A 26,928-nucleotide genomic window follows, 5' to 3' on the forward strand; every position below is an offset into this window, starting at 1 on the left:
AATTTTCTCAATCACAGTAAACGGTATAGCTGACAGTGTCCCCAGACCAATCAGACGATTACTGTACGTCGGCGACCTCTTTTTCCTTCAGGTCAGAGGGGTGATGCAGTTAGTGATAAACATTGTGGCTGGAAAAGCTGAGAAAATAGGAATATAAATTCTCTGCATTAAAAACTGTATGCGTCTACTTTTGCAGGGCTGAGGAGGGGGGCTACAGCATTTCGCATCTCTGCTTGCAACAAGTCAGTAAGGTTCCTCAGCCTCACGCTTGATCAAAAGCTTAGATGGCAGTCATACATTGACATCATTGAGGTGAAGGGAAGAAAAGTAATAAAATTTTAAACTTCATTGGTCACTTTCAGGTGGGTAGAGGACAGGAGACCCACCTGAAAAAAAATTTCTCTCTGCTGTGCTCAACCTTGTTTTGTGGTTGCCTATTATTCAGCACAAAAGGCTTGATAGCCTCTACTATCAGGGTCTTTGAGCAGTCTCTGGCACTTTCAGAACAAGCCTTTGGCAAGCCTGTGCTGCGAACTGGTAGTGCTGACGACAACGATGTTACAGGGTTCCTTGCCAAACCAGGACTTCTGCTTTCAGGTGTGTTAAACCATGACAGAAATTGCTTTGCTTGTTTTGGTCTATTGCAGCCACATTACATATAGGTCACAATACTTGCCGACTTGTAAGAATACACATTCCGTGGTTTTATGGTTGCCACACTCACATACTGGCAAGTCCTTTGTCTAAATTTCAGCATATCGGTGAAGTTATCATGGCCTGTCGACATCATGACATAAAATAGATCTTCCAAGATCTTCTACTTTACTCTCTGTTATATTTGGAAAGATGCTGTGCATATGTCTTCCTTTTGAGGACCTATCCCATTGAAGTTGCCACTAAGCAAGACCCAGTCAGCCACATCCAGCTCACTGGAAATTTTGGCACTTTTCCCATAGATAAATCCCATTTTGCACCATTATATTTTGCTTGAAGGGACGCCGTCCAAGAAACCTTAGTGGTCACCACACCGTCATGCACTTAGCCCACTCAGCGAGCTTCCAGTCAGCAGCACTCAGAGTATGTGACCTGTCGGGTCAGTCTATAAAAGGACGAATTCGCTAAGTGCCTTGTAATGGATGGTACTGTTGTTGAAAGGGGCTCCTCACAGACCCCATGAACTCTTTATTTATAAGCTTTATATTCCTGGAAATATTTAGCTTTTTATTAAAAGTATTGGAGACATACAACCCTGTTTTACACCATATATAAAATATTCTTCAGCATTAAATTATATAAATTATAGTCCATTAGCAAATAACATTTAAACAAATATTAAAACTCATAATCATGAGTGGAAGCGATTTCAACATATTTATCACAGTAGCTTGACAATTTGAGTATTGCAATGCAAAAATTTGGAAGAATTTTGATCCTTAAATGGTTCTTCAATGGTCATTTGGTGTGATTTTATGCCATGAAATTCCAACAATTCAAACATTTTCCAGTTTGGCCCAATGGATGGAAATGGATAAGGAAATTAAAAGATAAACAATACAATTTAATATACAAATTGTAAATATAGAAAATATAAAATACAGTCGAAATTCTAAAATGTAACAAACAAATCACAGAAGTACATCTTTTTTCTATCTAAAACTCTTTACAATAGCCACTATCTATCACCATTTTATTAATACATAATCTATCACTTGTGTAAAGCTTTACTTCCAATTCACTCTCTGTAAGATTCCTAAAAGACAAAATAATTCCATCAATTTTGGTTAATTTTGCTTTTGTATGATATTTACCTAGATACAATTCTTGCTGACAAAATTTTACCCTGAATAAGATTTTCTAAAAATGCTCTACCTTCTTGTGCATCAACAGTGGTTACACCTGACAAACTGGTGAAAACAGCCTGAAAAGTTATGAATTATGGAATAATACTTTTTCCTTTTTTATGAACAATTATTACCTGAGCAGGTAAATGCAAGTATTGTGGTAACATTAAGTACAAATCTGAGATAGCTATGTCCTCGTGAAACCCAAAGTCAACAAAAAATACCTGTAAATGTTTAAATTAAAATATAAAAAAAAGAAGATTTATAAGTGAATTTATTAAACACACATTTGCCATAAATTCATAAAAATCCACAACTCTTCCTCGTCTAAAACAGCCTTTACTGTCCTTTGCAATAACAAGCTCACCAAGGCTGGGATCTGTTCGAAAATATTGATAGCTCTTTACATTTTCAGGATTGTTCATGTCGTTTTCCAAATCAAAAAGGGTTTCAACTTTAGAAGTCTGTTCACCAATATCTAAAAAAACATTTTTAAAACTATACAACATTATTTGCGCACTATTGAAACACATTTGCTTTCAATTTGGTCTGTGAATGCTATTACCTGAATATTTTGAATGAAGAGCGACATAAAATAAATGGCCGGAGACAACACTCAGTATTTTAACTGGTATTTCTTGAAACACATCTGGAAGATTTATCTTATTAAACAAATCGCAGTAGGTTTCAGTTCTATCATCAGTCCACTTTCCTGAAACCATTTCCTTAATGAGTATTGAATGTTTTTTTTTTTCTCTCTGTTGGTTCATAATACCTGAACTGAGTTTGTGAACTTTACGACAATTTATTTTAAAGCAACTTTTCTTCTTTTGATAAATTTGACAAAGCCTGGTCTCATCTTCTGGTTGGTATTCATCAGCTAAATTGGTTATAGTAAGAGCTTCTTCCGCCTCATTCATCTCAGGAAGTACAATTGCTGCATGAGCATGAGGAGTTTCTGTAAAGGTTTCAGAATAAAATATTTTTATTTTTAATTACGTTCTTTTCTGCATAACCAAATACCTTTAAATAAAGTTGAAACTGCTGGATTTAAATTGTTTTCTACTCTTTGATTTGAAATATCAATGGGTGTAATTTGTTTTTCAGAATAAGGAACAATTTCTTGAGCATCCAATGTTATATTATTGTGTTGTCTACTATTAAGTACTTCGTTTTTAAAATCAAGGTCTAAAGCCTTTTTGCTAGGGGAATTACTTTCACAAGACAATTCCTCAAATGGATTCAACTCATCCAAGTAGGCCACTGATGTTTCTTCGCCTAGCCTGTGCTTTTTCTTTATTTCAGGCAGGAGTCGATCAATTAGCCATATATTGAAATTAGCCGTATATGTTAATGTCTCATTGTAGCCGATGGCTTGAATCCTGAACCTAGGAGGAAAATATTCTGAGAATTCCTCAAATTTTTCCACTTTTAGAACGCACTCAGAAATAATGGCTTGGAAATGTTGTTGAAGACTCTCGTCCCAAAGCGATATGCCTTCTGGATCCTACAAAGCAACTACAGTTTAATGATCATATGAATACATTCGTTTTTACTAATCATTTTCTTCACACAACAGTACAGCCATCAACCAAACAAGAGAAATATTTATTGTGATTTCTTTATCGGGTCTGTGAGATGAACTATAGTTTTGGTTGTTTCATATCATTTTGGTCTGCCTTCCTCAACCCCAGCACTGAAGATAGCAAAATGATTAAACGCATCTGGCCAACCAGTGAGGACAGGCAGACTAAAATATTTATTGTGAAACATTGTAGTGAAGTCTACAATGTGCTGAACTTATTAATTTAACTGTCTCCGATTTTCCTGATCTGCCCATTTTCATTGTTTTACTGTCAGTCTCATTTTGACATCTTGTAGCTTGTTTGTGTGCAATTTTTATGTTATTATTATTATTATTATTATTAATTTTTAAGGGGGTTGTATGCAGTTATGTTTGTAAAATGTCAATGGATTGTCAGCTTTGTCTTTGTCTGTAGGCATCCAATTTATTTTGGAATAAACAGGTCATTCTAATTTTTTTTTCTTGTCTATTGTGTTTGTCGGTTCATTTTCTTTTGATAAAATGTAGTGTATTAGTCATTACTACTAATCTTCACTCTCACAGGAGATTCTTCTGAGTTTGTTAAAACTACTCCAACTACTGTGCTCAGACCAATCCTTACCTACTCTACACCATCCTAACAATCCTAACCACACCCTCTACCCAAATTTACACATACAAATAAAAAGATAGAAACTCAGCAGATGCTTCCTACTACTTTATAAAATATTTGGACGCAAATCTAACATGTCGACAAGAAACAAACTAACACTCTACAAAACACTATTGAAACAGATTTGGAAATATGAACTAGAACTATGGGGCACAGCTAAACCTACCAGAATCCAAAAGATTCAATCCTTCCAATCCGAAGTCCTCAGAATCATAGACAACCTCCAATACCACCTTCCACGACGACCTCAAAATACCCTTCAATTTTTGGACAAGATAGTTCTAGTTGACTTTTGTGAGATTGCTTCTGTCTGATTCTGTCAAAATACCCTTTGTAAATAAATTAATCCCCACCAAATTTTCTACGTTCCATGACAAACTGACCACTCACCCCAATCCATATCCAACAAAATCCATTTTTATAATCCCATGACTACAGCTGAGATGGCCCAAGGACCTCCTAGCCAAGAACTAGCTCTTATGTAAGTTGGGAGAACATGAGAGGCATAGTGTAGTGTATGATAAAATCCAAAAAATTACAAAATGTATTATTTTATATAGATGGTAATAAATATTTTATTAAAAAATAAAAAAGAATAATCTTACTTTTTATAAAAACATAAGAGTGAAATTATAAAATTTGTCAACTATCAAATATACAACAGCTCAGCTTTAGTCAAACAAGGTTATCATTGTTGTATAATATATTATAAAAAATTTAAAAATACTTTTTTTTTAAACTAACCTCAGGTAGCAAGCTGCATAGAACATTTTGTGCTGGAATTTCTAAAACTGCTGTTGGTAACTCATAGAGTTGATTCATTTTTGCAATTCTTTTATATCCTTTGTCTACATTTATCAGGCTTACTCTGACAAAAAAATTATTCAATAAATATATGAAACACAGATAAAGAAATTCACAAAATTAACTCACTTATCATTGGATCCTAATTGCAGAATGGCAGCTCTGAAGAATGTACCGTTTTCTTGAACACACACGGTGTCTCCAACTTTTGGCGATTGAACAGGTTTCATTTGCGACATTTCAAAAATGTGTCTGGCAAAAAAAATTAAATATTATTTATTTGTTCAATAAATACAAATTACCTCCTAAACGTACAATAGCATCTTCTGAATTTCGTTAGTTCTATTAGGATAGTGCTGAAGTTGAAATTCCCACGGAGATTTTCCATCCATGTATTTCATCTGAACTGGTTCATTTGTGCTAAGCCAGACCAGAGATGGAGGCAAGAGTTCTAAGAGAAGATCTAATTTTTCATCGAATTGTTCGACCAAGTTCTCACATGGCGAAAATCGAGTGATGTACAAATCCATAACTTCTTTTATGCTTACTAATTCCACAGGTGTAAGCGGAGTCGACTCAGACTCATCAATCTGAAATATAATTAAATATTAAGCAAACAATATTTAATAACAAAAGCTTCTGTATTTTCTCAATGCTTTTCTATTTTGGAGGAATAGAGAAGATACTCTTTATTTGGTATTAAGCAAGAAGTTTGCCTAATTAAATAATCAAATTTGAAAAACAAATGACAATTTCATAGTTCTTAATTGTTTTAATAAATTAATATTTATATTAAATATAAATTTTATATATTCTTACATCAGCTCATATTCCAACGCTTTTCATGGAATAAATATCCCAAAATCCTTATAAATTACGCTGTAGTGTACAAAGTTCACCATCTACACATAATTTTGTAAAATGTATCAGAGCTAATTCCCAATATGTTATGGCAACTAATTATGAAACATCATAAACAGTGTAAGAAAGTAGATGCCAAATACTATAGAAGATAATGCAAATTTGAAGTATGCAATTATCATTATTACAGCTGTACTATTAAAAGAATAAAGACGAGCTAAGCCTTTGTTTTTTCATTCATTTAGCCCAGTGGTCGGCAAACTCGTCATCCAAAAGAGCCAAATATAAATAAAAATACAAAATTGAAGTTTATTCAGAGCCATTTATTAAACTTATGCTTTGCTTTAGTAGACATTTTTATGGAAATAATTACAATTAAAAGTACACCCTCGAGCTTGCCTTTGCTGAATATGTCTTACTTTAATTAACGGTACATTAAATAAAACTTGGTATCATTCTTATATAAAGATAATATTTATTTAAAAATATAACAAGTTAAATAATATAAAAGGTATCCTTAAAAAAACTACAAATATTCCACTAATGTGAACAATGCCCTTGCATTTCCCTGGAAAGTAGGGGTAAGTCAGGTTTGTATGTTGTTTTTAATTTTAGGCACGATTCCAAGTTCTCTTCGATAAGCTGATTTCTTAATCTACTCTTGATAAAGTTCATGCTTGAAAATGATTGTTCGCTTAAATCTGTAAACCCAAATAAGGAAAGAACAGCAAACACTAGTTTCTTCAGTTGATCATCATCATCAAGGTGTTAAAAATCAACATATCTTCCCTCGCCAGATCTTTCAAAGCAGACCATTTGTGCTGTAAACTTAATTCACATTTATATTTCACCAATAGCTGTAAATCGGTTTAAAGACTCTCGAATTTTGAACTCCAAAATTCTTTATTTTTTAAATTCAGCAACTGCATTACAAAGCTGCCAATATCAATATTAAAGGGCAAAAAATTAATTTATGTTACCGTGGCATTCAGAGGTTTTTTTTTAACAAAGGCTAGCATCGCTTTGTTGTTCCTAAAGTCTTTGAACCTACTGAGCAAATTTCTTCAGGAAATGTCTGAGCACATAGTGCTTCCAGATGAATAATACAATGGTAAGTAATCTTCATGATTAATTTTTTCTTTAAAAATAGCGACAATCCCATTTCTTGCACATGTAATACTTTGTGCTCCGTGTCTGCACTAAATATTTAGTGAAAGATCCTCAGCCAAGAAGTCAAAGAGCCGTGGTTTGCCAACCACTGATTTAGCCAATGTAAATTTTTTTTTTTTTTTTTTTTTTTTTTTTTTTTTTTTTTTTTTTTTTTTTTTTTTTTTTTTTTTTTTTTTTTTTAAGGCAAAAACCAGCAAGGGCTATCATTGCCTTTATGTAGCTATGTTTCCATATGTGTACAGTGGTGTGTGTGTCAGTTCTGGGGAGCGCGTACAGCCAGCCGCCCGGCCACCACCGCCAAAAAAGGAGGGATCCAGAGGCTCCTCCATCTTTTGTTTTTCTTTTAATATGATTGACCTTACGGAGCTCCCTTTAGAGGAAGGCTTGCCAACCACTGATTTAGCCTATGTAAAAATTGAAGAAATTGGCTTGTTTAAATGAAATTCCTAGCCGAGAACATGAAAAAAGCTAATGTTTTAAATTGTTAGCATGACGTGAGTAGTGATGTAAATGAAAAAGAACTTAATACATAATGAGTATTTTGTAATCGTTATTTTCAATCATCCTGATCTATCCTCACTGGCTTTTCCTATCAAGTTGCATTTCAAAACTATCCTTTTACAATTATTACATATGCCTCTATTCTCTAGTGCTGTACACTTTTTTTCTCATCCTGATGTCTGAACAATGAAATATTCAGATGCAATTCAACATTTTGACATCTGTGGTATCACAATGGTATACGTTTGTGGGATTTTGAGATCGGCGGGATGTGTGACAGCCGGTCAGATGACGGAAGTGCATCAGGGGGCCTTACAGGGATACAGTTGAAGCCCTACACATTTGAGGGTTGTGGAGATGGTGGCACTGCATTTGCACATCCCTTGGAAGTTCTTAAAAGTAAGTAATAAAAAATAAAAAAATTAAAAATTATCTGACGTTTTTATCTATCCAGCCACTGAAATTGGGCCAACAGCTAGGTCATTTCAGCCCCCCATGCAATCAGTTTCTAGGTCCAAACCTGCTCACACTCTCACTCACTCTTAATTACATTCATTTAGATAGAGTGGTGAAATAGTTGATATTCCTCCATCACCCTCTACACATTTTACATAAATAATCTAATTGAGGGTTGATGGCTTAATATTCCATCAACCCTCTCACAGCACATATCCATGCTAATAAATATTTTCAGTCTCAACAGACACAAACACAGAAGACGAGATATCTATAAAGTATTATATACAGTAAAACAGGAGACTGCAGAGGACAAGTGTCTGACATATTTGGAATGCTAACGTTCTGAGTTTTTTTGCAAATCCTAGCAGAGCCCACATCTTTTTTGATTGATAATGGTATGAAAAATGTATCGTAAAGTAGTTTGACCCTCGTCCATGACACTGAACGTATAGTTGGACGTTAAGCCCTCCTATATGACAAGAATTACTTTGTTTCATACAACAAAACTGCTCTGTTTCCTCTAAAAATCAGAGAGAAAATACATATTGGGTTGGATTCCTAAGTGTTCTCTATATGGAGTTAAGGAACAACACCATTCGATTAAGTGGACCCATCAAGCGACCTTTCTCTTCATCAGGAGTCAGACTTTGGCACAAAAGAAAGTGTCCATGTGTCAATCTACCATAGCCTACCACAAGGCTCTGTTCTAGGACCTACTCTGTTCCTAATTTATATTAATGATATGCCCAAAACCCCTGGCCCTGTTCGTTGTTGACACAGCCCTCTACACATCATCATGGAGGGTGAGTGGCATAGTGAACCGATTGAGCAGGGCAGCGGAGAGGACTATCGGGTACTTTACAAGGTAGAAAATAAGTGTGAACAGGAGTAAGTCTGAAGCCATACTCTTCATGAAAAGACGTCCAACTGTAGACCTTAAAGTTCACCTTAATGGTGAAGAAATTAACTGGACTCCCTCGGCATTCGGCTAGATGCTAAATTAACGTTTACAGCCCATATCAATGAACTAATACAAAAAGGAAAAACACATATAAAAATACTTTTTCCACTCGAGTTGTCGAGCGTTCAAAACAAGTTACTCATCTACAAAACCATAGTAAGGCCAGTGCTGACATATGAATGCCCTGCTTGGGGCTTAACCTGTATCACTAATTATAAAAAGCTGCAAAAAACCCAAAATAAGTTCCTAAGGTTATGCACTAACAGCCCATTAGCAACCAAGATAGATGAACTCCACACAAACTCCGGAGTGCAATTCCTGCGCGAGTTCATAGAAACAAATTGTCAAAGATTTTTTGATAGATGTCCTGGTAACGCCATAAGATTAATTCAAGATATCAGACAAAAATGTGCACCCAGAGCCAAACACAAAACCCTACGGGACCTCAAGGCGAGCCTTTAATTTATTAACGACTAACTTAGTTATTTAATTAACTTATTTATTTTTATTTATTTATTTTATTTGTTTGTATATAATTTATTTATTCATGTATTTATGTATGTATTTATTACTACCTATTTATTCTAAGTTTTGTTATAAAAATATGTATTATGTACATATTTATATTTATCTCAACTAAAAACCTTAATTAATTGTAATATATTAATAGGTCAAGCGGACCACGAAATTAGTGAATTTATATTTATTTTATATGTACTTATATTTATTATTTATTTAATTAATTAAATACACTAGGGACTCATACATAATATTATACATGGAGTAGACACTTATCACAATAAATATTAGTCGTAGGGTTTTTTTTAATTTTTCCCCAGCAGTGTACATATATGACTACCAATGACAACAAAGTTGCCAATAAATTGTGTGGTGAATAAAGGTATTGTCCTGGGGTCATTGTGCATACAATTGTATTGGTTACTTAAAATAAAATAAAATAAAAATAATTTTTAAAAAACAGCCTATTCTTAATCATAATATAGTCAGATAAGATTGATCAAGTTACATGCTTATTTCATGCTTTACACTAACGCTTCGCTATTATTTATTATCGTTGGATGTCATTGTTAAAAAAAACTACTATGCTTGAAGAAATATTATCATGTATGCAAGTGAGTAAATAATGTAGGCAGTCAAATCATCTAGATTAAACAAGTATGTATGTGCTGTATAACACTAGAGATTAGAGTCTATTTATTTAATTATCTTAAAATTGTGTTTTAACATAACAACATACACATATAAATTACACAGTATTTTACAATAACGAAGCAATAAAAGGTAGAGAGTACCATAGCTAAAACATGCTCCAGTTTTTTCTGAGTCGAAGTAAATCCTTGGATACATTTAAAAAACAATTCGTTTATGTCAGACAGCGAACTGGAAAGAAGAGCTAACTGTTCAGTTTTAGATGCCATTGTAAAATAATTGAACAATTTGACAATAATAGAGTGAATTGGTGATATACAAAAGTAAACAAATAAAGCATTGCGTTGTAGAATAGAGAACTACAGATAAGCAAGGAGACAGTCCAGTGTCCTCAGTGATAAGGTACCTTTATGATCTATCTTTAATCATAAAATAAATGACTAATAAAATAAATTATTAATAAATGCGTATGTAAAATGTATGTATTTTTATCACAATAAAGTTTTAATATTAAGTCCAGTGTTATTATGTTTGAACAATAATTCTGTCATTTATTTCCTGTTTTGAAGTGTGATTTGTTGCCTATCTTGATTTATATCAGAATCAATTATATTTATTTTAGATAGTAAAATGACTTGCTTGTTCTAAAACAGCAAGATAAATCGATCTTGTTTATCAGTTATTTTTGACGTAAGGATTAAAGATGCGGTTTATTCGTTCAGGTATAATTTTGATTTGACGCAAGATCAAAGTTTATCGCCCGTGTAAATTGTAAATTTTCACAATTAAAATAACATTTTGTTCGTTATAATTCAAGTTAATTATCGTGACGTAGAGGGCAATGCAGAAACTTGATGACCTTGTTTGTGTTATTAACAAGTATCTGTCAAAACAATATCTGACAACAACAGTTTATCAGTGCCCGATGATTTATTTCTATAGCATTTGCATTTATCTAGTAAATCTATAAGCGATTCAGATTTTCTTGGAGGAAGACTGGTCTGAATTTGAGATAAAAAGGTTCTATTGCAAATGCTATTATGTTTGCTTATTACCATTAAAAATATATTTTCTTATAGCTTTACATTATGGCAGCGGAAAGATTGAGGGTCATACAATCGCATTTAAACGCGCCTCGTTTGGTTTGTTTTTTTATATTTCAAATAGCCTATATTATTGATTTATTAAATTTGTTTTTGTTTTTTCTAGAATCCTACGAATAAACTAATTGCAAGAAACACATCTGATAATTTTCAATACACGTTGGACAACAATTTGCTGACTCATGATCAAAGGGTTTTCTATGAAGAAAATGGGTACATCGTTATTCCCCAATTAATAGAAGAGGAACTTCTCTCACTTTGCTGGTACGATTTATTTTATTAACACTTGCTACATTAAGTCTGCTATATGCTAGGTATATGCTATACCTTCAGATCCACTTTACACTTCCATCAAATTTCTGACTTCTATCTTCCTAAATATATGGAATTGGAAACTGCTTATGAAATTGCATCACACTATACGTCGAGCCCCATCCCTTTCCACTTTTAAATCCCTTTTCTTTGATTACCTCTTGTCCTTACTACTTGGCACCAAAAAATGCAAGGTCGCTGGATTCAAACCTGGGACCTTAACCTTACAGTGGTGAGCGCCGTGTCAACACCTAAACCGTTGCAGCCACCTTCACCCCTATAAATGAACCCCCGCCTTATCAGTATGAAATCTCTGTAAATAGGTTTATTCATATTTAATTATTCAAGAGGACTGTACATCCCAGAATAAAGTTTATTTATTTATTTTTTCATTTCAAAAACAAACATTAATTAGGACCGATCACCAATATTACAAGTTTCTTAAGCAATTTTCACAAATGGAAAAACAGTTTTGAATGTAATTTATCAGGTGTCTGATTAAAGAATAAGTATTAATTAATTATTGCAAGGAAAAGGGCTGCTGATAGAACCCGAACCCTTCTTTGGCATAGGAACACACACTATCAATGAGTATCTCAGACAGAAGGATAAAAAGAAAACAAAGAAACAATGGAACTCACTCATTGGACACAGACAATCCAAGGACCTCCTAACAAATTTCAGAAGGAAAGAAGTAATAGAACGTATCAAAGGAAGCAGAAAATAAAAAACTGCAAATCCTAACAAGATTCTTAACAGGACAGTGCAAAGTGAATGGACATTTAGGGAAAATTGGCATAACCCAACACAGCACGTGCAGATTCTGCAAAAGAGCAGAGGAGACACCAGCACACCTATTAACAAACTGCGGTGCTACACTCGCCCGCAGGAGGGACCTACAGTGTGAGCATAGAAGAAATTCAACCGCTGAAACCGGGCCTACTAATACAATATCTTGATGAAATAAGACTCACCTATGTGCTATAGGCACAAAGCGAGGAATACAGCAGCTCAGCAAAGGCGCATATATTACATACACCAGACTAATATATCTACATTTACATATATCAACTAATTATAATTACCTTTACATTTTATTTTAGCAAGCGGTTTGTTGACCTTTGTGAAGGGAGGGTTCCAAAGGCTAATATGACACTGATGAAGGACATCTCACTGGCAAAATTAGGCGCTAAAGGAGAATTCCTTTACAATAAAGCACAGGACATTCTTTTTGATGATGTCTTTGAGAAATATATACTCCACCCTTATGTAAGTGACCCATGAATTGATCAAAATACTACATACAATTATATAGTGTCATAATTATAGCTTTTTTTTTTAAAGCTTTTAGACTACATCTCTTGCTTCACTGGCCCAAATATAAAGGCGGTTCATTCAATGTTAATCAACAAACCACCTGACTCGGGATCACTTACTTCCCGGCATCCGCTACATCAGGATCTCTACTATTTCCCATTTCGTCCGGCTAACAAGATCGTTGCTGCTTGGACAGCAATGGAGAAAATTACCACTCAAAATGGCTGTCTCACTGTCATTCCTGGTTCTCATAAAGGAGAATTACACCAGCATGATTACCCCAATTGGGAGGTATTTATTTTATGCATACAATTTTTATGTAATTTGGCTGGTGGCCTTTCCTTGCTGCTTTGGCCTGTCAGACACGTTTCAGCGTTTCTGTGATTGTCAGAAGTTGGCGAGAAGTCTCAACGTATCTACGTAGGATAGACAGGCCAAAATGATCGGTAACGGCCAAATTGCACGTTCATCACCCCAATCTCACAATGTTTTACTTTTTATTTTATTTAGGGTGGTGTAAACAAAGCATACCATGGTGTTAAAGGATTTGACAACATTCCACTTACCTCACTTGAAATGGAAAGAGGAGATACAGTATTTTTTCATCCCATTCTTATTCATGGATCTGGAGCAAATTTTACCAAGGTAAAATAAATAATAAATTGGTAATCGAACTAAATTGTTTTGGTTTAAATTACAGAACTTTCGCAAAGCGATATCCTGCCATTATGCATCAACTGATTGCTATTTTATCGACATTGAGGGAACTATACAAGAAAATATTGCTAAAGAGGTAGAAGATATAGCTAATAAAAGAGGAGCAAAGCTCACGTTTAAGGTTGTAAATTTGAATTTATTTTGTGTTCTATTATATCAATGTACCTATATGTGAACAATTTTTTTGTAAAATTGTAGGAAATTTGGTACTACCGGAGTAGACTTGTCAGAGGTGAGCTGGGAACTTTATGATTGTTTTAAAATAATTGTATAAATGTTTTAAATAAATTTCCAATTGTTGTCATATAAAAGCTTTGTTTCTATTTTTATATACAAAAGTTATTTTTTTACTTTATTACTTATATAATTGCATGGAAATAGTTCATCATAAATATAAATTTAACTAGTATGGTTAAAAAATTGCCATGCTTAAAAATTAATTATACTCAATTATTAATTGTAATTAAAGTCGAACTTCCCCAAACAGAGTCTCCTTTAAATGGACAATTTCTAATAAACAGATGTGGACCAAATAGATTTCACAATTTATAGATTTGTTAAATAAAAAAAGTCTATAAGTGGACAGCAGAAAGAAAAGTTGCATTACAGTGATGTTTCAGAAATTCTCAGCTAGAAAAATGATGCCAAGAGTCATGGGGATGAGGGGTTCAATTTGAGTTCATTTTTAACTTATATCTCTGTATCCACTCATATGTTAATACAATAGGACTTAAAACATTCAGTTTTGGTTTTTCTATAAACTTTATTCCTGCAAAAGTTTTGTGGAAATTGTATTTATTATTTTTTAATTGTATTGTATTGTACTTTATTATTTTTTAATTGTATTGTATTGTACTTTATTATTTTTTAATTGTATTGTATTGTACTTTATTATTTTTTAATTGTATTGTATTGTACTTTATTATTTTTTAATTGTATTCTACAAGCAACAGTTTGCTCTTGCAGTGTCAATGTGTATAGAACATTTTCAGTAGTTACCGAAAATCATTTGAGATAATACAATACTCACAATATTTATAAACAGTTTTGAAAATAAAGTAGGAAATTAGCTGGAAATGATTTTAAAAAATTCATTGGTTTTTATACAAAATGTTTACAACTCAGTTTCGTAACATTCACTGATGGCCTTTAATCAACATCATATTTGGAGACCAAATCTCTATTTACCCTTCTAATCCCATTTCCAAATGATGTCCACTTCCGGAAGTTTGAATATGATAAAGATACTGTCATAAGACATTTATTACATAATTCTTTTATTTTATTTATATTTTTGTATGTAAAAATGTAAGTTTTTAACCAAATAGATCATTTTATTTTTGCATATTTGTTTTTCATACCTTTTTTCTATCTTTTTAAAAAGGATTGAACACTGCACTCACTCCACCATTCACCATTTCTACCTTTTTTCTGTTTAATTTTATTAGTTACCTGATTGCATCAAATCTCTTGATAGACTAGGAGCCAATTCTGTATCAGCGATGATTCTTTAATAACACAACCCTTTATTATTTATTACTATAACTGGTAGGACAAAATTATATAAATGAGTCAATTAACTATAACAATCGTCAAAACTGGATACCTTTAAAAATATGTAATAATTGATTTTCAGATTTAACACTTTAAGCCACCAATCAGACCTTGGTTTTATCCGTCCTGCCATGGACTGTTGCTTTAAACCTAGACACACTCGCATTCATTTGAATACTTTATATTCCTCCATCACTATTTTCATAAATCATATAACTGATCTACCTAATTGGTACCTAGATAGAGAGTTGATGGCATACTCACTACTTGATATTCCATCATGGTGAGAGGTCACACTACACATTCATTCTAATAAATACATTCACTCTCAATATACATAAAAGAAAATGCAAAACGACTACCTACCGAATCCTATATGCATACAATGCTTCAAAAATAATCAAATTGTAATATTTTGAATTTAAATAATATAATATTCTTAACACTATTTTTATTAGGTTCTCTCTGAAAATTTTAGAAAACTAGGTAAACATTTCTAATTAATTTAAAACCAATCATTTTGTCAGGTGTGGTAGTTCTTTTATTTAACTATTTTAATTTTATTAGTTATACGATTCAATTACTACAAAATACAAAAACAGTTTTTGTAATTTTTAACATATGCTACATTTTATATCAGTTATTTAATCTAATAAAGTTCAACACTGTATCAACAATTTGCTGCGGTTCAGCCATCGCACCTAGCCCAACATCGCCACACATCAGGGTTTTAGAGATGCACGGTATTTCATAGTAGCCCCAAGACTTCAGCAAAGATATCTGTGTGCCAGTTATTGGATGGTTCCACATTTTTGTGTTCATGGCAGGGCAGAAGAATAACGGCTTGGAAATCTCCCAAGCGCGCACCACACATGTGACCATGTTATCGCAAATCCCCTGGAAATGATAATTACAATCAGTTACCGCAAAATGTTATCAATGTCAAACTAAATTACTAACGCTGGCAATTTTCCCGAGAGTGTTAGCATCGAGAGGGGCAATGAGGAGTACATCAGCCCATTTGGTCAAATCGATGTGAAGTACAGGATCGCCTCTACCATTCCAACAATCCCATTCATCTGAATCGGTGAATGACTGAACGCCGAGTTCATTGGGGGAAAAATGTCTCGATTTCTCTGTGAGGCAAACTTTTATGTTAACATCTAATTCATTTCTATGCAATTTGAACAGTTCCAATATGACGGGTAGTTTGATCGTCGCCACACTCCCTGTACAGCAAACTAACAAGTTTACCATTTTCACTTCTCTTCGTCTTTGAAACCAAGCTTTGACCATTCTTCCTTGGCCATCAGATTATTATCCATACGGCAAGACAGATAATCCTTAGCCTCTTTTCTGCACTTAGTGTTGATGTCTTTAGATTCTCTGAGACAGAGCATGTACTTCAGCATCACCTTCTTACAGCGACCTTCATGGTCCAGAGGGAAACTTCCTTTTTCAGGGGGTGTCGGTGTGAATATTTTCTGTCCGAAAGTCGCAGACGACATAAGAGACTATGATAATATATCCTAGCACGGTTTAGTTAGTCATTCAGTAAAAACCCTTTATCACTTTACAGAGGATTGAAACTTCAACCTCCTGTTTGTTTTTATAAAGATATACAAACACAGGAGTACCTGATCAAAGCCGCAAATAAATTAAATATCATCCCTTTTAAAGACTATTGTGGAATTATCAAATAATTTTTAAAAAATCTTAGGTTTTTGAAAAATTTCTACAGCTGTTACACAACTTGCACTCAAACAAAACTGTCAACTCCTCTGTAAATCGTTAGAACATCTTATCAGTAGTCTGTAAAGTTGTGCAGAGCTGCGTACCAGCCCGGTTTCCTGTGAGAAACTGAGAATGACAATCGGACGTTATTTTTCCCCTTAGGTTTTATGGAGAAAAATAATCGCTTTTTCGAAGGATGTGGAAAAGAGGGTCCCATCCGTTGTATTTTTTACTGTGAATTTCACCCAACAGCAGGGCCGAAAATAACATGCCAGGTTCGACCATACTAATTATTGCATGCTAGTTAAAATCTACTTTCAATTAAATAATGTATCAGTTGTCTTGTATGTACCATAAATTTATCTGACAAACTTGATTCATATTACAAACGTTTATTTTACATCCCACAAATTAAACATTGCTGTATGATAGTGAAAATCATAACTTACAAATAACATCGTAACACATGATGCAGGTGTAATTTGTTATATAACAGTTGTAAAAATTGTTGAAAAACAATAAGATTTTTTTTTTCATACTATAGTCTATAAAAGGGATGATATTATGTATTTGCAGCTTAGATCAGGTACTCCTTTGTATATCTTTAAAAACGCAAGCATGGAGGTCGAAGTTTCAATCCGCTGAAGAATGATTAAAGGGGTTTTATTTTTAACATCACCTCTTTTACTGAATGATAAACCATACGTGCCAGGATATATTATCATAGTCTCATCTGTGACTTTCAGACGAAAAAATTCACATCGAACCCCTTTAAAAAAGGATGTTTCCCTCTGGACCATGAATTTCACTGTAAGAAAGTGATGCTAAAGCACATTTTTTGTCTCAGAGAATCTAAAGATAACTTTTATTCTTTTATCAGATACATGCAATGTTTAGACAAACTTAGATATACTTTACATAATGCATTCCACCTGTTAAGCATTACAATAGTTAAGCCAGTTACCACTTGCAAACAACATTGTAAAACTGCTTAAGTCCCCCCCCCCCAGTATTGGAAAGTACTATACTTGCACTGGAAGAGAGGGCAGCCAGGTCAGGACCGAGGTTAGTCATTGGTTGGTTTTGTACAAGAAAATATTAAAAATAAATTTTAAAAAAAAAGCAAAAAAAAGCAGAGGCATGGAGCACCGACAGAGTGGAGAAAGAGCAAAGAGGAGAGCGATAAGCGGGCTACAATAGCAGACAAGTCAAGTCTGGCAGGCTCGAGGAAACAGACTGGGAATAAGTGTTGGAGTTTTGCTGGATTTTTGAGTGCAGCTGAGTACTCCCTCTATTCGGGGCACTTCAGAGGCAAACAATCAAGGAGGCCTGAGACAATATAAGGAAAGAGGAATAAGGATGTTGGTGGTGTGTTGGGTTTTTGTCCTTATGTGTAGCCGAAGCTGTCCTGGAGCAAGGGATCAGGATGAATACTTGGATTTGGGGCTGCACTAAGTAAGACAACTTTCCCATCATTGGGTAAGGAAGAAAGCTCTCTGGAAAAACCATCCGGACACCAAGAATAGGCAGCAATGGCCACCAGAAAATAAGTTTTTTTATGTTCGACTTGAATGAGGTTTTTTAAATATAATAAATTAAGCGTTTTAATAGTATGCAAATAGTTAAATACTTAATAGTTTAATACTAAATAATAGTTTTTAATGGGGGTGTCGATGGCCGCAACGGTTTAGGCGTTGACACGGCGCTCATCACTGTAAGGTAAAGGTCCCGGGTTCGAATCCAGCGGCCCTGCATTTGAACCCGATATATTTACAAATGGGCTTTTTTTTCAAAAACACCAGCACCCCGAGGGTTGATATGACCTCTGCTGTTGTGCACCCTCGTAAAAAAAAAGTTTTTAATCATTTTGGTCTGCTGTTTTGATCTGTTAGATGAATTTCAGCTTTTCACCATCAAAAAGACCAAGGAAAATTAACTTTTTTGCTCAATTGTTCAATTATTTATGTTCAAAGTTTGTAGGTTTAAAGAGACTATTCTTCACGGTGTCATGAAGACAAAAAAAATCACATACTAGCAAGATTTAAAATACAAAATTTTATAAACATGTGTTAGTTACCAAATTTTTCAACAACAAGACAAATAAAAAGAAAAAAAAAGTAAAAAAGAAAAAAAATGCCAAGAGTATGCATTCCACGAACTCAGCCTCAATCGAAAAAAATCGCTTGCAAGAGGAGGGACGTTCTGGGCAATCTTGTTGATAAAATCAATGAAACAGTTGACAGCTCGTTCAAGTACCCTTATCCAAGGATAGTAATAGGCAACTGCCCACCAAAGAAGAAAGCTGATTCATTTAAGTATTTTCCAGCACAGACTTTGGACGGTGAAGTTGCTAAACCAAATAGAGCGTTTGTAAGGGGAGTAAGAAAATTGGAAGTAAATTATCCACCTCTCACTCAGAATCTTCATCAATTTATGCCATGCTATTGCGTAAGTGGTGGAAATAACGGAGCTCCGAATTATACATCTAATACAAACAACTCAGGCTGCAACAGATATGGCAACTTCTTTTGCTAAAAAGAACAGCACAGTGTGACAATACTCTTGGTACAAAAAAAAACAAATAAATATTTAAAAAACCAGTTCTTTTCTTTTGTATTGTGCAACTTCATAACTGTTTTTGTTTAGCTTTTAATTTAGGCTTTTTTTGGTCTGATAACACCTTAGCTTCATTTGATTTTGATCTAATTTTAATTGGATCTCTTTTTAGGTCCCAGAAGATTTTATATCAAAGGACACATTTGAAGCTGTTAGTGTTTATCTCATTCCAAAAACTCAACTATTGCGTAGTACTTTGACAATGTAAGATAACTGCATGTTAATTATATATACTTAATTAAAAGATCAACCCTATTGGTTTTGATTGGAATATAAACATCTCAAGATATATATTTTTTTGTCAAAAGGATTGAATTAATATTTTACTTATTTACTTCAGCACTCTGAGCAGTTACAAACATAAGGATAGGGAAAGGGATAAATGAGGTGACGACAATGCCTTCTTCAACCTGTCCATTTATTTTTTTTTCCTCCCTCACCGGCCAGCTTTACAGTGATTACAATGTGAATGACCACCCTCCATAACTTTGGCATGGGCTCCTTAGTGTAGAATCTTGCTTGCAGTTTTTCCTCTCCTAATTAAAAGAATCTACATCTACCTAGACCCTGTCAATTTAAAGATAAAAAAATAAGACCTGATCCTCCTCCTGTATTAGATCACCAAGTGCCTTTTTTAAATAGAAAGCTTAGTTGCTTTGCAGTGTGAACAATGGGACTTGACCACCCTCCATACCTTTGCCAATGGCTCCTTAGCATAGAATGTTGCTTGCAGCTTTTTCTCTCCTAGTTACAAGATTCTACATCTACATAGTCACTGTCAATTTAAAATAATAATAATAATAACAATAAAACCTGATCCTCCTCCTGTATTTAATCACCAGGTGCTTTTTTTTTTTAATAGAAAGCTTAGATGCTTTTCAGTGTGAACAACAGGACTTGGCCATACTCCATTCCCTTGCCTTCTCCTTAATGTAGAATCCTGCTTGCGGCTTTTCCTCTACTAGTTGCAAAAATCTATGACTACATAGACCCTCATAAAAAAAATAGGCTTCAAACATAGTTTTCTGCTGTTTCCTCTTCTCCCTGGCAGTATCTTTTCAGTCCGTACTCCTATTCAGTGCATATGCCTTCTTAGGCACCAGTGCATTATCAGGAATCCAACCAGATCCTTGTTCGCTGCAGTTACCTTCTAGTAATTCCTTTAAAGTTTTGCAAATGGCCTTTCTATAAATCTCCTTCATGTGACTCATTCCTGGGGTGTCTTTGTGGCCAACATCCCGAATGCCCAAGGACAAGTCATTGGTGTTACTGACTTCTGCCAGGGATTCCATAAGCTTTGTACATATACCTCAAATGAAGACAACGCCTTAAGTGCCGCCTGGCTCTCAGATTAAATGGTTATCCTTACTGGAATGTGTTCCTAGTCTTTTTATTTCTCTGGTGCAGTGTTCAATTGCTATGAATTAAGACTGGAAAACTGTAGAGTATCTACCAAAGTTTAAAGTCAATTCACTATAGATTCTCCCGCAAGGACTTCAGTTCCCGTGCCTTTATCCGTTTCCGAATCCTGCCTACTCTTCCCTTTCTGATGTATATATCTTGTACTTGTTGGAGAAGTTGTATTTGGGAGTAGCGGCATCGGTTGGCTCCCTAGTATGGCATCTGCCTGTATCTCCTCCCTCAGTTTCCATTATTCTTCAACATGACCTAACCTCGCAGATGGTTGTCCATTTATGAGCCTCTAAGCTGCTATTCTGGCCCATCCTTGGACTAGAAGTCACAAAGTTTATTATTTTATATCGTTATATATTTATAACCAATTTGAATGGCTTTAATGCCAGAATAGTATAATAAATTCCTTATAGCTGTTGTTTATAAAGAGTTGTTCCAATTAAGTAATTCAATATAAATTATATTAAAGCTTATCTCATTTAATTTTTCAAATATTAAATATTACCATTTTTTCGTAGCCTAACAATGATTTTATCTTTTATTTTCTGTTTATTGTCTATTATAATTTTTCAGTACTACTTCTGGTATTAAAATACTAGGCTTCCCTGTACGCATTGATAATAAAAAGTATCCGCGAAATGCCTTTTATTTTAATATATGCTTCGTCTGTGATTCATGGGCGAGAACGGTGCAGTATGAGTCTGTGGTGAAAAAACTTTCGGATTTTCTCGTAAGTCTTGTAAAATACCATATGGAAGCATGAGCGATAACAACAACAAAAAAAAATCTTTTTAGACAGCACTGGAAGTTGAAAGCAGTTTCTTGTACCAAAGGGATGGCGAGACAGGTTCAAACACTTCGAAGCTCGTTTTGATGCTAGAACAGGTGATGCGTGATCTCAATTCATATGGAATGTGCACAGTTACAGGTAATATGAAAACTTTCACGCATACAATGGCAATGATTTATAAAATTAACATTCCACAGAAGGAAATTCTACAACAAATTTAAAAGTCATAAAAATAAGACCTGATCCTCCTCCTGTATTAGATCACCAGGTGCCTGTTTTTATAGAAAGCTTAGAAGCTTTTCAGTGTGAACAATGGGACTTGACCACTCAGCAGGTATTTTTTTATAAGTACCATTTAATTATCATTAAACTCATACTCAATAAGGAGACGTTTATAATACCATTTTAAATGTTTAGTTATTATATTATTGTATTTTTTTATGAAGTGGACTTTACTTAACAGCAATCAAATCATAGTTCTACATTATCTTGGTAATTACTTGTACTATTTTCAGGTGCTTCCATTAATTGATGGTATAAATCACGTTTCTAAAATAGCTGCTCAAGCTGATGTTGAAAACAATTTGGTGAAGACTTGTCTTCAGAATTTAGTGTAAGTATTTAAAATTTAAAAAAGTTTTGTATTTTATGTTATTATTTACATAAGGTATTTGTTGTAGTTATTATTTAGTTGTAAGTCTTGTTCCGATATTTCAATATTCAAACTCGTATGCGGTCACCCCAAAGTTGAGAAGGCTTGTAGTTGACAAAAAACTTCAAGAAGATTGCCTAAGAACAGTGGCTCGAACAGGTTTCAAATTGAAATTTTTAAACCACATTCCCAGAAAGATATTTTTTTCCATAACCATGCCTAAAGAAAATATTTTTTTCAGGTTGGCAGTTGCCACATTTTCGTGACGTTTTTAAACTGTATTGCAGTATGACTCATGGTACGACTGTAAAAGACCTCTGCATCAGGTACAATCCTTCATCATTGCGAATCGATGAAAGGAAACTGGTTCAGTTCGGCCTTGTCGAGGGTCTTATAAGAAGAATACATAAAGTGAGATTTGTCTATTCGGTTTCTTACATCATTTGTTAATATTTTGTAAATATTTCAGTATCCAATTGTTGTAATGGAAGGCGCTAATGGAGAAGCAAGCTCTCTTTATCAGCATTTCACAGGCCTTTTATCTTTAGATGAAATCTGTTGCAACCTTGGCATGTCTACGTTTCAATTGGAAACACTTATAGAAAAAGACCCTAATGTTATTGTGATATGTAAATAAATAAATATATTGTTAATTTATTATTTTTTATGTTTAAATATGTAATCGTTTTAAAGGTTTTTCGAATAAATTAGTATTATTGCAAAAATATGTTTTTATTTATTTTTTTTTTTTTTAATCTTAAACCAACATGTTTGTTATAAAACAGATAAAAATTCTTATACAATACTCAAATATAATATAAATTGAAATGATTAAAAATATGGATTAACATTATTTATTAAAAAGTAATTAAATTCATGACTACCGAGTTTCAATTATACTTCCTTCAGGAGTTGGATCTTCTGGTGTTTCACATTCTTTCCTTACTGGTGGATCTACAATTTTTTTTATTTCCATTAATAGAATAAAATTTTAATTTTTAATATTAGAAAAAAAATATCTACCTGGTAAATACTGCACAGCATTGAGTAGTGCAAGGAGTTTTGGATGGGGGTTCAATTTTGGGAGTTCCTCATTGAGTAAATCAAAATCCACTTGTTCCAGTACTGTTCTCTGCCCAAGATTCGGATAATCCCCTGAGCTGAACTCTAAACCTGGAAGTTCGATAAAAACTTTGTAAAATAGTCTATATTTGGTTGAAAAAGAGATAAATGTACCAAACACTCTTTCACAAAGACAACAAAGTCCAATCCATGTTCTCAAGTCCACTGTTGTTTCTTCGTCCCAGTCAACCAACTCTTTCAATCTTGAGACTTCTTTTTCAGTGAATTCTCTTCCCATCATAATCCCCAATGCTTCTACCAATACCTGAACACATTGAAAAAATATTGTTATAAAATTTGATGTAATTTGAAAAAAATGTTGTCCGACCTTTCCTTCCATGTGTAGACTTTTGTCTTCATTTGGTGTTTTGTACTTCTCAAACACGTGATTGTACAAAAGCCTGTTTTCTTGTGTCGCAGCAACATAATCCTTCAGGTAGTCCAAGGAAGAAATGGCTTCAAAATATTTTTAACACTTAATTTGTTAATTAATTCATTTTTTTCAAGACAAAAATGTTGATAATGTGTAATAAAATTGTGCTTTTGGCATTGTATTTATAAATTCACCCACTTTATTTTTATCTTTGTGTAAAGGTTTTGCTTTAAGTATCTGTCTAATTAAGTTAAATTGTTGAAATATTTTTCTTTCCAAAATGTAGATTGGGGATGAGGTCAGAAAGACAAACAACATTTATTTTCTTGTCGAGCTTTTGGCAGAATATATCGCCTTCATCAAGACTATATAACATCGATGAAGCACCCCGCTGTTGATTAATATTTTCTTTGGTGATTGATCAGCCTTCTCAGTTTAAATATTTTTCTTTCCAAAAGGTAGATTGGCGATGAGGCCAGGAAGACAGAAACAACATTTATTTTCTTGTCGAGCTTTCGGCAGAATATATCGCCTTCATCAGGACTATATAACATCGATGAAGCACTCCTCTGTTGATTAATATTTTCTTTGGTGATTGATCAGCCTTCTCAGTTTACATATTTTTCTTTCCAGTTTAAATTCTTTTTCTATATTCTGCCGAAAGCTTGACAAGAAAATAAATCTTGTTTCTGTCTTCCTGGCCTCATTCCCAATCTATCTTTGGAAAGAAAAATATTTAAACTGAGAAGTCTGATCAATCACCAAAGAAAATATTAAATTGTTGACTTACAGTTGAAATATATAAAAACATATCATTGCCACCATTTTAGTTTTGTTGCAAACTAATCATTTCTCTGTTAATCTGATGTTTCATCATTGAAGTTCAATCCACTTCTTGGCTCTGTATAGAGAATTTGTAGGATGTGATATGAGAATTGTGCTTGAGCTCGGCAACAAGCATTTGGGTTTCCTGTTCTGATTTTTAAAGGAAGCAGGATTGTTTTACTGTATATCGAACTGATAGATTTGTGTCCCTAGCGTGTCTAGAGTGAATATATTTATTAGCATGAATGTGTAATGTGAGAGGGCCATTGGCAGAATATCGAGTAATCCATCAGTTATATTTGTAGAAGGTGAGGAATATCAGTATTCTACCACCCTCTGAGTGAAGGCATGTAGATAGAATAGAATGTATTGAGAGTGTGAGTGGGTTTTAGAGACTTTACATTGGGTGCTGGAATGGGCGGGAGTGATTCTCGAGGCCCACCGGTAATTTATTGTAAATTGCACAAAAGCTTGAATTGCTGGTGAGCTGCAAGAAGTGATAGGTTCAACTTTGTATATATGTGCAGATTTGGGCTTATTAAAAAAAAAAAAATTGTATATTGTTGAGTAAGCAATCACTAATAAATAATATATTTTACTCACTATTTAATACACTTTTATCTATGGGTATGTCAAATCGTGCAGATGAATATTTAAATTTCCTTGGGTATGACAGCCACTTCTCCGGCTGACAGGGTGGAACTTTAGTTTCCTCTCGGACTTCAGGCCTCATGTCATTTTCCGGTAATGAATCGCTTGCTGCAAGTGCTTCTTTTAATACTTTCCTCCACTGAAATCACAATTATAACATTTTATGCAAATTGAAACAGGTGCGATGTAATAAATGATCATACGACTCTTCTAAATTCTCCCTCGGCTTGTTCTGCAGTAAGAGTTCTTCTAAGATGTCTCAAAGTGCGATGATCAAAAATATCTGATAGTAGATTAAATATACCAAAGCCAGTGTGTAATAGTTCTGTAGTTGGCTGTGGTGTCGCAGTTGTTGAATCTTGCCAACTTAGATTATCACCAGATTCAATAAAAGCTGAAATCTAAAATAAATTATGGTAAATATTTTTTTAATTTTATTTTGGTTTATTGCCTGTGTTTCCCCTGGTTCAATCAGGCCAATGACTTCCTTGCCACTTTTCTCGTCCATGTGGTTCGTTACATTTTTTTTCTTCTTTTTCTTTACTTTGCCTCTTCTTTTCTGAACCTCATTTTCATCTTCGGTAGGCTCATTTGTCAGCTCTTGTTCAGGCTAAGGTTTTTATTATTTAAATTAATGCACAATTATTAAAAGAAATAATAGACAACCAGGTAAAATAAGTTTTAATGATTCACCTCAGGCAACATAGCTACATTTTCATTTACAGGAGACTGAGGAGATTTAGCAATCGGTCGAACTGGCATTGATAATGAGCTTTGTGAAGGTGACATATTTGATGATTGCAAACCTCCTGAATTACCTGGACCACCCTAGAAACATATTTAATATTGTTGAAATTAAATGGTAAAAGAACATATTTGTTTAAATTTTTTACAGCTGTAGTGCTTAAGGTTTCTTGAGAGGTTGTCCTTCTAAGATCCAAGACCAAAACTGTTCTAGCAGGAAGAGGTCTTTCTTCATCGGGTGTTGATCCAGGAGTAGGAGTCTGTCGATATCGAGTGAGCAATTCTTCTAAAACTTCTCCAACCCTATCGGCTAAAGCTTTCTTGTCAACTCCAAAATCATCTAATTCCTCTTCCTGTACATCAAGAATCGATAAAACAAGTCATTTCAATTAAAAAATTTAGAAATTTTTGTTTATAATAACTTTTTTCATTTTTGATTTTCTTATGGCCAATTTAAGATCTGTGTTGTCATTTGGATGATTGCAGAATATAGAGCAGCCTTTTCGGAATGGATTGCACAATGTAGCAAATGGTTTAGCTGTCACCGGGGCTGGTTGAATGCATTCTTGAAAATCCAGTTTAGGAAAATTTGTCTTAAAATTAATTAAAGTTTCATTATTTATTCGAATAATTAATTTAAAAAGCAAAAAAGATAAAAATGTTGATTACCTTTTTAGAGATTAACTTCGTGCGTTTTCTTTTAATCACAATTTCTTTTTCAATTGGTGTTAAGCCAGTTTTGGTCGTATCATAGACCATTTTTACTTAAAAGTTGGTAACAACAACCAATGTCTTACGTGAAGCTTTCACGGGTGTATTAGATTAACGGGAATTTCCTTAAGGGCAGTTATTGATCAAACATTTACCAACTCTTAATACAGTTTGAAATAATCAATTTTGTAAGATCATTAAACTAGGAATATATTTAACACTAGTACTAAATAACTTTTAATATTTTATGAAACAGGATGATGTTTTTTAATGGAAAAAGTTAACTTGTA

The 26,928-nt window shown here is 33.8% G+C and overlaps 6 protein-coding genes across 8 annotated transcripts; 2 read left to right on the top strand and 4 right to left on the bottom strand.

The window, feature by feature from the left end:
• Positions 1 to 1,537: 1,537 nt before the first annotated feature.
• On the bottom strand, positions 1,538 to 10,362 carry LOC106669419. The gene is made up of 11 exons (XM_014398888.2): positions 10,148 to 10,362; positions 5,198 to 5,472; positions 5,012 to 5,134; positions 4,823 to 4,946; positions 2,865 to 3,348; positions 2,617 to 2,799; positions 2,407 to 2,553; positions 2,129 to 2,319; positions 1,976 to 2,065; positions 1,809 to 1,918; positions 1,538 to 1,750 (listed from the first exon to the last, which is right to left on the bottom strand). Exons 1-11 carry the CDS (start codon positions 10,271 to 10,273, stop codon positions 1,651 to 1,653), a joined length of 1,953 nt encoding a protein of 650 aa, XP_014254374.1. The 5' UTR covers positions 10,274 to 10,362; the 3' UTR covers positions 1,538 to 1,650.
• Positions 10,356 to 14,784, top strand: LOC106669420 (phytanoyl-CoA dioxygenase, peroxisomal-like). Of its 3 annotated transcripts, XM_014398890.2 has the most exons (9): positions 10,630 to 10,726; positions 10,822 to 11,024; positions 11,084 to 11,146; positions 11,214 to 11,371; positions 12,523 to 12,688; positions 12,764 to 13,027; positions 13,247 to 13,381; positions 13,437 to 13,574; positions 13,652 to 14,784. In XM_014398890.2, exons 3-9 carry the CDS (start codon positions 11,093 to 11,095, stop codon positions 13,703 to 13,705), a joined length of 969 nt encoding a protein of 322 aa, XP_014254376.1. In that variant the 5' UTR covers positions 10,630 to 10,726; positions 10,822 to 11,024; positions 11,084 to 11,092; the 3' UTR covers positions 13,706 to 14,784. The 3 variants fall into 3 exon arrangements, with proteins under 3 accessions (XP_014254378.1, XP_014254376.1, XP_014254375.1); XM_014398892.2 differs by lacking the exons at positions 10,630 to 10,726; positions 10,822 to 11,024 and adding an exon at positions 10,356 to 10,406; XM_014398889.2 differs by having other exon boundaries at positions 10,641 to 11,024.
• Positions 14,785 to 15,598: 814 nt separating this feature from the next.
• Positions 15,599 to 16,773, bottom strand: LOC106669430 (cytochrome c oxidase assembly protein COX19). Its single transcript, XM_014398908.1, has 2 exons — positions 15,968 to 16,773; positions 15,599 to 15,904 (listed from the first exon to the last, which is right to left on the bottom strand). Exon 1 carries the CDS (start codon positions 16,513 to 16,515, stop codon positions 16,267 to 16,269), a length of 249 nt encoding a protein of 82 aa, XP_014254394.2. The 5' UTR covers positions 16,516 to 16,773; the 3' UTR covers positions 15,599 to 15,904; positions 15,968 to 16,266.
• Positions 15,644 to 16,264, bottom strand: LOC112126384 (phosphopantothenoylcysteine decarboxylase). The gene is made up of 2 exons (XM_024225410.1): positions 15,968 to 16,264; positions 15,644 to 15,904 (listed from the first exon to the last, which is right to left on the bottom strand). Exons 1-2 carry the CDS (start codon positions 16,262 to 16,264, stop codon positions 15,644 to 15,646), a joined length of 558 nt encoding a protein of 185 aa, XP_024081178.1.
• A 53-nt stretch (positions 16,774 to 16,826) lies between the features above and the next one.
• LOC106669429 (GATOR complex protein NPRL2) lies at positions 16,827 to 22,899 on the top strand. The gene is made up of 9 exons (XM_014398907.2): positions 16,827 to 17,016; positions 19,470 to 19,561; positions 21,344 to 21,500; positions 21,566 to 21,698; positions 21,758 to 21,894; positions 22,076 to 22,173; positions 22,241 to 22,371; positions 22,454 to 22,623; positions 22,682 to 22,899. The coding sequence occupies exons 1-9, from the start codon at positions 16,909 to 16,911 to the stop codon at positions 22,847 to 22,849; spliced, it is 1,194 nt and encodes a 397-aa protein (XP_014254393.1). The 5' UTR covers positions 16,827 to 16,908; the 3' UTR covers positions 22,850 to 22,899.
• Positions 22,900 to 23,040: 141 nt separating this feature from the next.
• On the bottom strand, positions 23,041 to 26,718 carry LOC106669353. Its single transcript, XM_014398767.2, has 11 exons — positions 26,597 to 26,718; positions 26,350 to 26,520; positions 26,077 to 26,280; positions 25,877 to 26,011; positions 25,635 to 25,793; positions 25,387 to 25,584; positions 25,136 to 25,322; positions 23,663 to 23,790; positions 23,449 to 23,599; positions 23,236 to 23,385; positions 23,041 to 23,166 (listed from the first exon to the last, which is right to left on the bottom strand). Exons 1-11 carry the CDS (start codon positions 26,684 to 26,686, stop codon positions 23,093 to 23,095), a joined length of 1,647 nt encoding a protein of 548 aa, XP_014254253.1. The 5' UTR covers positions 26,687 to 26,718; the 3' UTR covers positions 23,041 to 23,092.
• Positions 26,719 to 26,928: the final 210 nt, after the last annotated feature.

This window comes from Cimex lectularius, unplaced genomic scaffold (assembly GCF_000648675.2).
Source record: "Cimex lectularius strain Harlan isolate CLEC.00 unplaced genomic scaffold, Clec_2.1 scaffold11, whole genome shotgun sequence".
NCBI classification, from domain to species: domain Eukaryota; kingdom Metazoa; phylum Arthropoda; class Insecta; order Hemiptera; family Cimicidae; genus Cimex; species Cimex lectularius.